The 15115-nt window shown below is 40.6% G+C and overlaps 1 protein-coding gene across 3 annotated transcripts in view; it reads right to left on the reverse strand.

Annotated features, from left to right (window-relative positions):
• Window positions 1-15115, reverse strand: part of CFAP44 (cilia and flagella associated protein 44) — a 96769-nt gene that overhangs the window by 34202 nt on the left and 47452 nt on the right. For all 3 annotated transcript variants that reach the window (XM_089512456.1, XM_089512455.1, XM_089512457.1), the window contains 3 exons: window positions 13887-14017; window positions 7085-7278; window positions 5430-5619 (listed from right to left, as the gene is read on the reverse strand). In XM_089512456.1, coding sequence (XP_089368582.1) covers window positions 5430-5619; window positions 7085-7278; window positions 13887-14017 — 515 coding nt within the window. The remainder of the gene's footprint in view (window positions 1-5429; window positions 5620-7084; window positions 7279-13886; window positions 14018-15115) is intronic.

Raw genomic sequence — 15115 nt, forward strand, 5'->3', positions numbered from 1 at the left:
TTTCTGGCTCCTTCCAGCCTTGTTTTTTCTTATTTTTAAAAGAAAAATAAAATAAAATACACTTAGCTGGCCCCTTTTCAGCATATCAATGGGGATGCTTTGATTGAGAGTTCCTGCATGGCAGAATGGGGTTGGACTGGATGGCCATTCTTGGGGTCTCTTCCAACTCTAGGATTCTAGGATTAATTAATTAACCTAAGGAATCAATCTAAAGGTCTGGGCCTCTCTGCTCTCCTGCCTTGGAAGCAAAGTCCACTGGCAGACCTCTGAGTTTTACTTTGCAAGGAGTTTTTATTTTTCTTATTTTTGCCTTTTTAAAGGAGTTTCTCCCAAATTCTGCCAGAGGATGAATTGGGGCTGTGGAGTCCTATGGCTCTGCTCCAGGCAATGCTAGACTGCAGGCCCCATCATCCAGCAGCACCACAGACTGCTGGGAACTGCAGTCTAATAAGGCTGCGCACTGCAGAAACAATCCAGTTCAACACCACTTTAATGCTATGGAAAATCCTGGGATTTGTAGTATGTTGTGGCACCAGACCTCTCTGACAAAGAAGGCTAAATATCTCACAAAACTACAATACCCAGATATTGTTGTTGTTGTTATTTTCTTACATCCCACCTTTCTCCCAATATACGGACTCAAGGTGGTGATTTTCCATAGCATTAATCTACAGTATATCTTTCTACAATATAGATGGACACCCCCATTACATAATTTCATAGAATCATAGAATCATAGAATCATAGAGTTGGAAGAGACCACTAGGGCCATCCAGTCCAACCCCCTGCCATGCAGGAAATCCAATTCAAAGCATCCCTGACAGATGGCCATCCAGCCTCTGTTTAAAGACCTCCAAGGAAGGAGCCTCTATCACCCTCCGAGGAAGTGCATTCCACTGTCGAACAGCCCTTACTGTCAGGAAGTTCCTCCTAATGTTCAGGTGGAATCTCTTTTCCTGTAGCTTGCATCCATTGTTCCGGGTCCTGTTCTCTGGAGCAGCAGAGAACAAGCTTGCTCCCTCTTCAATATGACATCCTTTCAAATATTTAAACAGGGCTATCATATCACCTCTTAACCTTCTTTTCTCCAGGCTAAACATCCCCAGCTCCCTAAGTCGTTCCTCATAGGGCATGGTTTCCAGACCCTTCACCATTTTTGTCACCCTCCTTTGGACACACTCCAGTTTCTCAATGTCCTTTCTGAATTGTGGTGCCCAGAACTGGACACAATATTCTAGGTGGGGCCTGACCAGAGCAGAATACAGTGGCACTATTACTTCTCTTGATCTAGACACTATACTTCTATTGATGCAGCCTAAAATAGCATTGGCCTTTTTAGCTGCCGCATCACACTGTTCACTCATGTTCAACTTGTGGTCTACTTGGACTCCTAGATTTGTTTGGGGATGCTTTGATTGAGATTTCCTGCATGGCAGAATGGGTTGGACTGGATGGCCCTTGGGGTCTCTTCCAACTCTATGATTCCATGAATCTATAGCACTCTGATCCTACTGTGATTTTAATTGTTTTTAAATGTATAATGTTTTAAAGTTATAAAGTCTTATAATGCAAGCCATGCACTGAAGGACTATTGCACAATAATTTTGTATTTATTGATTTTATATCCTGCCTTTCTCCCAAAATAGGATTCTCTTAAAGGGGTTTGTTTTTTATAAAAAGAAAGGAAGGTATAATGTCTTGGAATTTAAAATTATGACAGAGATAGATAGATAGATAGATAGATAGATAGATAGATAGATAGATAGATAGATAGATAGACAGACAGTTAGATAGAGGAGTCTTGGAATTAAAAATTGTGTGCATGTGTGTATGTAGTGTGTGTGTGTGTGTGTGTGTGTGTGTTGGAATTAAAAATCCCTCTTGGAAGTGGGAATGAAATGTGTGGATATAGCCTGCGTTCTTAGCTCAGCTCAGAAGTTGGAATACAGTGTCTCAAAGCATGAACAGAGTGCTTCTGAGCATGGACAGAATGGCTGCCGCTCATTGCTTGAACAGCTGCGCTTTGCTTTATCGAGCTGAATTTATCTGATGTAAACGCCTTCAGAGGAAGGAATCAGTTTGCATCTGCACTGAAAAAAATAATCCAGTTTGATGCCACTTTAGCTGCCCTTGGCTCCATATTGTGGAATGCTGGGACTTGTAGTTTGTTGTGGCACCTGACAGAGATGGCCAAACAGCTCCTCAAAACTAGAAATCCAAAGATTCCATAACAGCACGGAGCCATAACGGAAGTTCAAGTGGTGCCATTCTAATGTAAACGCTCGACCCCCCTTTTGTGTCTTGGGGGGGGGCCTCTTAGCCTCTCAAAATGGTGGCACTTAGTCTGGAACCCCCCCCCCCTTCCCAAAATCCTGGCTACGTCCCTGCTTGCCACCAAATAAAAGTTCTCCTAAGTATGAGACATAAGTTAGGTTATTCTGTGACTTTTGGTCAGCCTCCCAGTGCCTGAGCCACTGAGATCATCTAGCTATAGTCATAGATGTAATTGTGCAGGCGGCAAACACTGGAGTCATGCTAGCATCAACAATATACTGGAATCCCGCGGATACCCTATCTAGTGCTCAATGAAATGCATTTATTGAGGATTCACTTCCATTTTGAATTTCTTCGACTTCTGTGTTGCTCTTGCAAATAAGGAAGAAGCTATTGATGCTGTAATGGTAGGGGATGTATACTCATGGGACTTTCTCAGTGCTGAATCTGCCCTTCTTTCATCCATGTCCTTCAAATTAGTGAATCCTCCTTAGGCTCCCAAAATCGGAGCAGCCACTGGCATGTCAATTAATGTCTTGTTTGGTGAATGTCTATAGTTTCTGACTGAAACCCAAATATTTTTTGTTTGCAGTGATGAACTCCGTTTGGTTTCAATTAAATCTTTAAAAATCTCTGGCATAGGAATTTGTTCCTCTTGTGCCTTTTTCTTTTGAATTATTTTTGCCACCTTTTCATCTGTGTTTATATTGCCCTGGCCATGTTCCATCTCTTGAATTAAACCTAATGTTTGTAATACTCTATGCAGTAAAAGTTTACATTTCTTCATTGGAAATAGTCTCTCTGCAACTTCTTCTCGTTCTTCCTCTAAGTATGAGGAGTCATATTTATCCTCTTCTACCTGTGTGTAACTTTCTACATTCATTTCCTCTTCTGTCTCTTCTGGCTGCTCAATGTGTTTAGTTTTCTTTGTACACTTTGTCATGTGATGTTCCTCATTTTCTGTGTCTAAATGCCTTTTCCATGTAAGTTCATCTCTAACAAGTCTACATTGTGGCATACATCGAATCCTGTGTTCTGGTGTGTGTCTAAGTCGTCATGGACACTAAATAAGTTTGCAAGTTCTGTAGTTACTGTTTCCTTTATCATGGCCGCAATATCTAGAGACATCACTTGAGCTCTTAATGAACTTAAGATATCCTGATCTGAGTCCTTGCTGGTTTTCTTACTTGTTTTATCTGCTTCATTATTCATTTGATTTTTATTACTTGCATTAGCCATAGATGACATCATAACCGCTAAATTCATAAGCAATGTATTTTGAGTTTGAACAGTGCCATCGGTAGTGAATGTTCCCATTATTTGTTTTATTTATTTATTTACTGTTTTACTTCTCTTTTTTACAGCTTGTGCTCTCTATGGAACTTGAACTGCTGTCAGGTCATCAGAGCTGTCTCTGCCCTCTGCTGGCGAGTTTGCTGTTAACATTATGGGCTAGGCTTGTGGAGCAAAATGGCAGAGGGGCTCCGTTTGTGGTGACAACAGATGTGTCTCCCTTCCATTTGTTTGTTTCAGCAAGTGGCCTTTTGTTCTTTTATCAGAAGTTATTGTTTGTTTGTCTCTCTTTAATTTCAGTATGTCCGGGAAAGAGCTAAGCGTTTGCCAGGACTCATTTCCTCCATCTGTTTTGTTCTATCTTGTTACAGAGCCAGGCACTTCAGCCAGATAACCAGAAGTCTGCCCAGATTCTGATACCAAATTTGTCTTATTCTTTCCCTTACTGCAACGCGCTCTACATAGGGCTACTCTTGTGCCAACTTCAGAAGCTTCAACTAGTCCAAAATATGGCAGCCAGACTGCCCCTGGTAAATCCAGGTTTGACCACATTACGTCAGTTCTGAAATCTTTTCACTGGCTGCTAATTAGCTTCTGGATGCAGTACAAGGTGTTGGGTCTTACCTTTAAAGACCTACGTGGTTTAGGTCCCGACTACTTGCAAGAACGCCTCTCCCTACATAATTCGTCCCGCACTCTCAGATCCTCTGGGAAGGATTTATTACAGTGACAGAAAACTAGAAAACCAGGGGACAAAAGAATGTCATTCCAAAATTGTGGAATGACCTGCCGGAAGAGATCCATCTTATTACCACCTTAGACGCCCTCAAAAATGCTGTCAAGACTAATTTCTTCCAGTGGGCCTTCCCAACCTGACCCACGAAGGATAGCCACATCTGCTTTAAATGGTCCTCTCCAATTTGATTATTTTAAATTGAGTTATTGATGGTATTTTAATGTGAATTTTATTATTTTAAAGGTGGGAGGGGTTGGGGGTTGTTACAAATTTTTATTGTTTCATTGTAATTTTATTTCTGTTGCAATCCCGCCTCAATCTACAGGGAGATAAACAAATCATGATTATTACTGTTGCCGGACTTCTTTGTTATCACATTCCTACCAACGTCTTCATCTTCACTTTCCCTGGAAGTCATAAATAATTTTCTTAAAGTCTCCTGTCGAGTTTCCTCAAAAACCCACTTCAATGATACTATTTTCCCCTCTTTATCCATTTCAGTTTGATTTAGCTGCTACCTCTTTTGTTTAAAGGAGAAGGGTTAACCTGCATCTGTACTTCTGGGCAGGAAAATAAAAACCAAGGAGAAGGGGAGAGGAGTCCAACGGAAAAATATTTAACGGAAAAGAACTAACGGAAAATAATTTTGGACTCCTGCCTCACAGATGGCGCATGGGTAGAATCCAGCTTTGGTGGATTGGTCTACCCTGTCATTCAGCTAATTAGTCTGAGATTGCTAATAATATGAATACCAAAAATCACCATATATGAATTTTGGTTATTCATTATTGTACATTTAAGAAGCAAATCAGAAAACAGGTGGATGGCGAACATTTCCATCGTCTCTCAAAGGAGATAGCAAATAACTGATTCTGCACATTCCTGAGAAGCATTACTTTAAAAATGTTGGCACCTCCATTCAAAACCTAGATTTGATAAATCTCAACAATTGCTGTCTGTGGCTTTTTCTCTCCACTCTTTTAAAGCTTCCCTGTTATGTCCATTCTTCCTCCAAATCCATGCAGTTTTCAAAATTATAAAGTCATGAAAGTGGACAAGGGATATTGCCATTTCTTTATCATCAGTGACATAATCAAGAGATATTTTTTTAGAATTCAAAACTCACAGTTCTTCCCATTCCTTCTTTCTTTGCTGGATCTTTGCTTTTGCTTTTTCTGCCTTTTCAATAATTTTTCTAAGTCTATCCATTCGATTCTCAACAATACGGCTTGCCACTGTTTTGGGTTTCTTCTTCACCTTTTCTGTTTCTGTTTCCTCCTCAGTGATGGCACTCACCTGGGATGAATATAATCCTTCTGCATAAATATACAGACATACATAGGTATGTGAACAGAATAATACATAATAATAATATTAATATTTTACCTTTTCTGTCAAGAACTCTGGTGCCACAACAAAATACAAAGCCCAGGATTAAATAAGGTGGAGTCACAACAGTTGAAGTGGTATCAAACTGCACTAATTCTGCAGTGTGGCAGCAGCCATAGTCCTCCAACTATTTTTTTAGCTATTCACTGTCCTTCAAGAAATATCCATCAATTATCTAAGCCATTTACAAGCAATATCCTTAACAAATGAAGGGCTATCCAGTCACAAAAACAAATGGGTCAGGACTTGTCTTCAAAAGTACAATACCACAACGGAGGCTCACAATAACCTGTTCTACCAGAAAAAAGAGAATCATGTATGCAGTTACACAACTGGCTTGGAACTTTCATGTCCCATGCCCGTTGAATGTTTATAATAGTCCTTGGGGTTCTGAAGAAAGAATGGATTTTAAAAAGACCATAGGAAGGTACCTTATACGGAGCTGGATCATCCATCTCAACATAACTTACTTTTGAGTGGCAGCAACTCTCCAGAGCTTCAAATAAGGGGTCTTTCCCAGCTTGGGATTATAGTAGGGACCTTCGACATACAATGTAGTGCTTTGCCACTATGGACCTTATCACATGGAAGGCAAAGTGCCCAATTCCCCCAAATTTTAATCCCGGGAAAATCCCACAAAAGTGGGATTGTTTTCAGATACGGTTTCAATTGTCTTGACTTAAATTAATCCATCTCATTTGTAAGCAAGTACATAGCAAGTCTTCTAAAATGTTTATAGATTTGATTGTTATTTAAAAGATGTATTTTGGCAAGTAAGTAGGGGCAGAAAATTATTGTTTAGTTTCTGGCAATCTAAGGTGGGAAAAGGCTATTGGATAAAAATTGCCTCATGAAGTTGTATCATAAGAGTTTATCACATGGGAGGGAAGTGACCAAATTCCGTGCAAAAACAGGGTTTAAATTTGGGAAAATTCTGCAAAAGCAGGATTGTTTTCAGATGATGCCACACACATTGAGCATTAACCCGACATTAACCCATGCAGAAAGTGGGCAAAATTGGCCACTTCTGAAAATCCCAAAAGTAAAAAGCAGGGCATGACTTTGTGACACCCCTTCGGTGCTGCATCAGCTGGAAGGGCACGCACCATCATGACGCCCTGTGGGCGGAGTCAGGGTATCCAGCGTGCAGATGCTCAGCCCTGACTCCGCCCACAGGCTGGCACAAAGTGCCGGTCTATATAGGGCCACAGGCAATATTCCTACATAGGAGACTGTTCATAAAGAGAATTAGGGAATGTAAGCTTCCAGCTGAATAAGCATCTACTGATAAAGAAGCATAAGGAGTTGTGTAAGGTTGTCATGAACCAGAAGGCATTCTTATCACTACAATATTTCTGCTATGTTTAGGCATTTTGCAAACTCTTATTGGACCTTTCAGGCTTTCTCTCCTTTGTTCTGCTTGTGCTTTCCAATCAAATTTGCTCAGTCTTCTTTTCCATGATTGACTCTGTTTTCTTGCTTTGTAGAATTTTTCTGAGATTGCCAACAGTCTGTATGTAGAGATTCGATGGTTACTTCTCATTGCACAAACCACAATTGTGTCATATTCCAAATTGCCCCGGAACCTAAGGGATAAAAGCAAAGAAACTCCCTTTTTAATGTCATGGTTGTGTTGTTCGGTGTAACAAGAAACCAGCTTAGCATGAAAAATATATAAGCAGAAGGAATGGGGTTTGCTTTTTGTTCCTTCCTCTTATTTATATATTAAAATATCCTGCCTTTTATCATAAGATCTCATATGATCATAATTTAGTCAGATAATCACACAGTGTTTTACTCAGGAAATGGAGTGGCTTTAATAGTAAAAACAGTTAGAAAAAGCAGTGAAAGTATATAATGAAAAGTCTCACCAAATAATATCAATAAGACTTCAGAGAAAGCCCATCAATCTAACAATAATCCAAATTTAAGCTCCAACTATTAAGGCAGAATAAGAAATTGAAAGATTCTATGCTGGAGTCCAGTGGGAAATGATCACACATTGAAATAGGACTTCTGGTTAAGCATAGGGGATTGGAACGCAAAAGTAGGAAGTAGGAAACAGAACAGAATCAAAGATTCTAGTTACAACATGGCATGCAGTTCACTGCCTGTCCACTGACTCACTCCTGCAATAAAAATGATGACTGAGGATAGAAAATGGAAAAGGGAATAAGAAAGAGGATTAATTACTCAAGGAGATAATCCCAGATCACAGACAGAATAGTTAGTTTACCATATATACTCATTTATAAGTAAAAAAATTTATGCCCAAAAATTGACCCCAAAATTCCAGGTTGACTTATTTATGGATCAGTATGGTAATGAGGTAGCAGCTCTTTCAGATTTCCCCATGCGGTCAGGACAGCAATTCCTTTCTCTCTTAAGCCAAGCAGAAAGAGTCCTGGGCGATTGATTGCTGTTTAAGAGTCCCTCTCCTGTCTGCATGCCTTTTTCTTTCCTCACTGTCTGTCTCGGGAGTGAAGGCTGGCTGAAACAGAAAGCCTTGTGGCTGACTGATTGCTGTTTCAAAGATCCTCTTGTCTCACACGCACACATACACACACTGAAGGATCCTCCAAGTTTTGCCAGTGACTTATCCATGGGTCATGGATAATTTTGCCCCCAAAACCTTCCCTCGACTTATTCATGAGGTTGATTTATAGTCAAGTATATACAGTACATCCCTAAATTGGATTATAACATAGTTCCCCATTCTCTGAATGAAATGCACATTGGGAAACTCTAGGGGCACTCCATTGCTTTTGTTGTTATCCACCCTTGAGTCGATCTCAACCCATGGCAACTCTAGATGAGACATCTCCAAGACTCCCTATGCTCCACTGCTCTGTTCAGGTCCTGCAAATTCATATCCATGACTTTCTTAATACAGTCCATCTATCTAGCATGTGGTCTTCCTCTCTTTCTGCTTCCCTCCAACTTTCCTAGCATTATTGTTTTTTCTAGTGAGTCGTGCCTCCTCATGATGTGGCCAAAGTATGACAGCCTCAGTCTTGCCATCTTGGCTTCCAGATAGATTTTTGATTTGATATGCTGTAGAACTCATTTGTTTGACTTCTTGATTATCCATGATAGCCTCAGCACTCTTCTCCAGCACCATATCTCAAATGAATTAATTCTCTTCCTATCCGCTTTCTTAACTGTCCAGCTCTCACATCCATACATGGTAATAGGGAATACAGTGGCTTGTATGATTCTAGTTTTCATGCTCAGTATGTCTTTACATTTTAGGGTATGTTCTAGTTGTCTCATAGCTGCCCTCCCTATTCCTAGTCTTCTTATGATTTCTTGACTGCAATCCGCACTCTGATCAATATTTGATCCCAGGTGTGAAAATTATTTTACTATTTCTATTTCCTCATTGTCTAGGTTGAATCTGTGTAAATTTTCTGTGGTCATTATTTTTGTTTGTGGGTGATGTTCAACAATAAGCCTGCCTTTGCACTTTCTTTCCTTGATCTTCCTTAGTATTGTTCCACGTCTGTGATGTTTTTGGCTAGTAGTATGGTGTCATCTGCATATCTTAGTTTGTCGATATTCCTTCCTCCTATTTTCACTCCTCCTTCTTCTGTGTCCAGTCCTGTTTTTTGTATAATATGTTTTGCATACAAGTCGAACAGATAGGGTGAGAGGATGCAGCCTTGTCTGACCCCTTTGCCAATTGGGAACCATTCTGTTTCTCCATGTTCTGTCCTGACAGTGGCCTCCTGTCCTGACTAAAGGTTATTCATTAGGACTATCAGATGTGTTGGCACTCCCATATCTTTAAGGGTGTTCCATAATCTTTCATGACCTATGCAGTCAAAGGCTTTGCTATAGTCTATAAAGCACATGCTAATTTTCTTTTGAAATTCTTTGGTGTGCTCTATTAGCCACCATATGTTTGCAATGTGGTCCCTAGTGCCTCTTCCTTTCCTGAATCCTGCTTGCACCTCTGGTATTTCTCACTCCATGAATAGCTGGAACCTATGTTTCAGAATTTTGAACATGATTTTGCTTGCATGAGAGATTAGAGCTATGGTCCTATAGTTGCTGCAGTCTTTTGTATCTCCTTTTTTGTGGATGGGAATGTATATTGATCATTTCCAATCTGTTGGCCATTGTTTTGTTTTCCATATCTGTTGACATATTTGAGTTAGAACTGTTATTGATTCTGTCAGTGTGGATTGAAGCAATTTGGAATATCATCTGTTCCAGGTGATTTATTTTTTCCTGTTCTCAGTTGCTATGGTTGCTAAAACACAAACAGGATGGAGCCCACTCAAGAACTGCCTTCCCAATCCCTTACACATCTCTGGTTGTGTTTGGATGAGAAGAAAGATGGAAATATAGCAGCAATATACCAAGCAGCCCAGGCAGGAAGACAATGTCTACAGAAGGTGAGTATGCCCACCATTGGCTGCCTCTCATCCTCTGTTCACCCCACTGCAATCATTTTTGCAGAATCTCCAAGTGATATGCAATGCTAATCTTTCCTCTGGTATCAGTGGATGGCATCAAAACTTCTTTCCTCTAGAACTGAGCTCCACAGTGTGAGCAAATGGGATTGGAGAGGATCAGGGCCAGATTAAGACATACAAAGGGCCCATTCACATTACAAAAAACATCGGTTCTGAAACCGATTCAATCACGTGAAGTTCCTACTCACCCCGAATCTCACACAAGCGAATCCGGGGCTTGCACACCCGTTCCGTGTTAAATGGCCCCTAGCGCGGGTCTTTTGAAATCGGCGCAAATGTTGTTTCTTTTTAAAAACCCCGGGTCCTGGGAATGAGAACTTTGGCCTCGATCACGATCGAGGCAAATTGAGGGAGGGATTTAGGTCAGAGGGTGGGCAAAGGGCAAGGCATTTCCTCCCCTCATCGGAGGGGAGGGGGAGGAGGAAAGAGCCCTGGGAAGAAGGGAGCAAGGGAAGGCATTCTTTAGGAGCCTCTTTTCCCTGCATCCCCTGCCCAAAGCCCTCTTTTCCCTGCATCCCCTGCCCAAAGCCCTCTTTTCCCTGCATCCTCTGCCCAAAGCCCTCTGTCACTGGGCATTCCTTCCCTTGCAGGAGGAAAAAATTCAGGTCACTAACGGAGCTCACGTCAGGCAACCCCCCCCCCTTTTCAAATTCAAACCATTTTTTTTTTGAGCAACTATGCGCATTGTTTATATTCCAGAGGCAGATGGAGCCAGGCTTGCAGTTTATATCTTTGGATTTCCTTGCTTTCTGCAGAGGCGGAAGCTACAAATGTTGCAAACAATCAATGTTACATTTTTAACAATTTTTTTTGAGCGAACATGCGCATGGTTTATATTCCAGAGGCAGATGGAGCTAGGCTTGCACTTGGATATCCTTGGATCTCCTTGCTTTCTGCAGAGGGAGAAGCTACAAATGTTGCAAACAATCAATGTTACATTTTTAACAATTTTTTTTTTAGCAACTATGCGAATGATTTGTCTTTTTGAGCAGATACAGCAAGGGAAGCAAAGGTAAAGCTAATGTTGCTTTTAAAAGCATAAAAAAAAATGCATGGCAATCCCATCCTTTGCCTGGGACAGGGGCAGATCTGACCCAAAAGCCCACAGGTTTATAAAAAAGAGAGAGAGAGAGAGGCATCTCTCTCCCTGCTTCAGCCGCTGAAACCCCTGTGCCTGGCTCTTTAAAAAGGGAGGACACTTCCCCCGATGCCCTGCAAACGTCACCATGACGATAGCTTGATTGGCAGCAGCCACCTCCAGAATGCATTCGATTTCTGTCAAAATGCATTCGATTTCAAATTTGTAGTGGGCACTTGCTAACGGAGCGATTCGGGGGAGGGGCATCCGGATCAGCCCAGTTCCTTCCAGGTCTTTTAGACCAGTATGAATGGGGCCTAAGGCCCTAAACTATGTCAAGACAAAAAGGCCCCCACAGCATTATCACAAAAAGGTACTATTTTAACCATTATGAAAAATATAAAAAAATGTCTTTTTAATTTTATTTTTGTATTTAGACTTGAGGCAACTCACAATCCGAGATCCTGAACTGCTGCTTATTTTGACATACATGCAAATCCAGCACTGTAGCAGATCAAGAGAAGATTAACAACATAGTTAAATGAAAGGGACTAGAAGTTTGTCCTGCTAGGAGAATTGTTATGGTTCTTTTGATCCACTTCACTTTTTCTTGCACATAACATCACACAGCATTCACTAGTGTTGTGTGTGACTCATTTAAAAGCAGATGGCTTGTAATGGAGAATGCGAGTCAGGAGAGATTTACATATCAGAGTGCATCAAAACTAAAGAAGTTTGAAAAACCCTGCCTTATTCTCCGCCTTCCAAATCCAAATCCAATCTTCACCAACTGCCATTTTCCAACCCAGTTGCAGATTTCAATAGAAAAAATTAACCACTTCTGGTTTACAAAAGTGTTTAGCAGTTTAGGAGGAGGAACAGTTTCTTTTAGTAATTAAACACAACGCATAGCAAAGACTAGCTTGCTCATCTCAAATCAAAGTTAGAGTTACAGTAGAGGAAACAAAGCTCAGAAAGACTCTAGTTCTCAAAGAAAACACTCCCCCTTTTTTCTTTCATTCAGTAGAGCTATTCAGATTGGTGTCTTTTTAAGTGCTACTATCTGAATTGTTCTACTATATATGAAATGCTTCATAATATTTCATGCCAGGCTTTCTCTCCAGACTACTTTGGGACCAACAGAACTCTTGTTTCTATGATCTTCTTCTTCTTCTTCTTGGCTTTACTTCGCGAACGAAGATTCAGGAAGGATTCATCCGTGCTTTCTAGAAGTGTGTTGATGACGTTGGATGTATCCTTCGAGCCTGTGCAATGGATTTTTCTGGTGGAGCGCAGCGTGCACAGAACTGGCCTCACCCTTTAAACCAGAGGTTCGACTGCTGAGGCCTTGACAAGCATGGACGGTAGCAGCGAGGTCCTCGCGTCATAGGTTTGATTAGAGTTTCCTTCTCTTAGATGGTTGACCTTACAGGATTAGACAAGCACTATCTGCCCGGGGTTGGGATTAGAGTTTTCCTTCTCCTAGGATGGCTGCCATAAAGCTAGAGAGCCCATCCTGCCCTTTGGCGCTCTTAGTCAGACCCTTCGGTTGTGACCTGTCTGGCATGGGAGGCCCTACTATTTGTATTCCCACTCTCATTTGAAAGAAACATCAGATCCAGTCTCCCCTGGAAGATATAACAGCTGGAGTTCTTGCCCAGTAGTTTATGCCCTGCCCATTTTTCTTTCAGATCTGTTCTATTACACACAACAGCAAGTGCTGGACAATTCAAAGAGTTGTACAGATTTGACAGAAACCTTTCTCTATGTTCTAGTGGGGGCATTGCTGTACAGTTGATTTTATGGTGGCAGTGTAAATTGTAAAGGTTTCATTTTGGTTACAATAAAGAAATGGGAAACCAGAAAACATGTGGCATTTGTATTTCCTGTTCCTTTCACACCTCTTTCAAATTCACTTACAAATTTGAAAACTCTCAAGCAGATCTCTCAAAAAGGCCAAGCTAATTTAATTGGGAGTGGTGAAGTTTTAAATTAGATTGTAAGCCTGAGGGCAGGGAACTGTCTATTATCCCCTCTGTTGTAAACCGCTCGGATTCCCAGTGATTGGGCGGAATATAAATAAAACCTATTATTATTATTATTATTACCGGTGGCTATTATACCACCGTTAGCATAGCTCACAACTTCATTAGGGTATGCAAGCCTCTTCCCTACACAGTCAGAGCATAGCTGGAGGGGAATAGGAGGCCAGAAGATGACAGTTAAGGAGGGAGGAGCCTCTTTCTTCAGGCTAACCCTGGTGGAGCTGGGTCTGCCTGATCACTCCCTCTCAGGCCGGAAGATGACATTTAAGGAGGGAGGAGTCTCTTCCTTCAGGCTAACCCTGGTGGAGCTGGGTCTGCCTGATCACTCCCTCTCAGGCTGGAAGAGAAGTGGAAAATGTATTTATTAAAGAAAAAAAAAGAATCCAATGGTTGTCCTTTTAATTTTTAGACTTACTAAAAATAACCCTGCTGATGTTGGGAATCTAGTGTACATCATGTGAAATCTATATAAGAAAGTGTGATGATCTGTGTATGAACAATCCTTTTAAAAGCAATAATTCACATGGATTCCTCCAAATCTTAGGAAATGAGAAATCTCTCCCAGGAATGAGGGATAGAAGAAAACCTACCGTTCCTGTAGTTTTCGCAGCCCAATGCGGTGTTTCTCCTGTTCCCAAGCCAATTCTTTCATCACGAGTCGGATCTTCTGTGCTGTTCTTCTGTCCATTTCTGCACGAATTCTACGGTCCAACTCAAATTGCTGCACATTACAAAATTAAAATAATATTTGCATTGTTGCCACTTCCTACAGCAATGAAAAGTCTGAGAACAATACTTGCACAACTAAAAATTAGAGCATAAGAAGAAGCAAGTATCTCAAACTGCAAGCTCTGTCACTCTCTGTCTTACACACCATACAGAAACCCGCTTTCCCCATCTGGGGTGTGTCGGGTATACTATTTTCTCTGGATTTTCCAGAACTCTTCATTGGGCAACATGGTAAACCAGCAAAAAGCTGGAGAAAGAGTTAGTAATATTTTTCTGTGAACTGGACAGTATTAAATTTAGCTGTTCTATAGTGAAATTCTAAACTGGAAAAATATAATTTTTATACCACCTTTAGCTGAGACATTACTCTCTACTGACAAGATAATGCTTTCTAATTTGGCTTCTTTTCACTTTTCATCTATTGCATCATCTTCAGATCTACTGGTATTAATATTCAACTATCTTTTTTTCTCTGTCTCTTGTTTTAGACTTATGAATAGAGATGGCTTTGTTGCTTTTATATGTTCAAAATAATATTTTTGTTCGTTTCTTCTTCCCTGTAAACCTTGGAAGAGTCCCAAGCAGCCTGAAACCATCTCAGTGCCTTGTAGAACCTAGTTTTAATATCTGTAGCCTTCTCTCAACTTCCATCTGAAGACTATAATCATATGTAGACACTCCATAGCCTGAAGAGCAGTCAGTCCTCAAATATACTTTATAATTACATTAATATATAATATATTTTATCCATACACACCCTCAAGAATTTTTAGAAATTAGTACTGCCCTAATATTTTCTTCCACCTAACAAAACTGCATTCCAGTTTTCTAGCTTTGGTACTGCTATCACCTTAAATGAATAATAACGCCTTGTCCGATTTCTTAATATTCAGCATTCTAAAGAGTCAGCCATTTGAAAATTATAGTAAGCGTGATTATAGGGCACAGCAAAGAGAACAAGGAAGTGTACGTCTGAAATCTATCAAAACCCAATAGGAAATGCATGTGCAACTGTCAAAAGCAAGCTTTTTTTTTCTTCCAGAAAGCAGCAAGCTTCACCCTGTGAACTAAAGGTAGTAAATATGGCAGA

Source organism: Sceloporus occidentalis, unplaced genomic scaffold, assembly GCF_023333645.1.
Source record: "Sceloporus occidentalis isolate IW3139 unplaced genomic scaffold, rSceOcc1.0.p SCAF_2, whole genome shotgun sequence".
NCBI classification, from domain to species: Eukaryota; Metazoa; Chordata; class Lepidosauria; order Squamata; family Phrynosomatidae; genus Sceloporus; species Sceloporus occidentalis.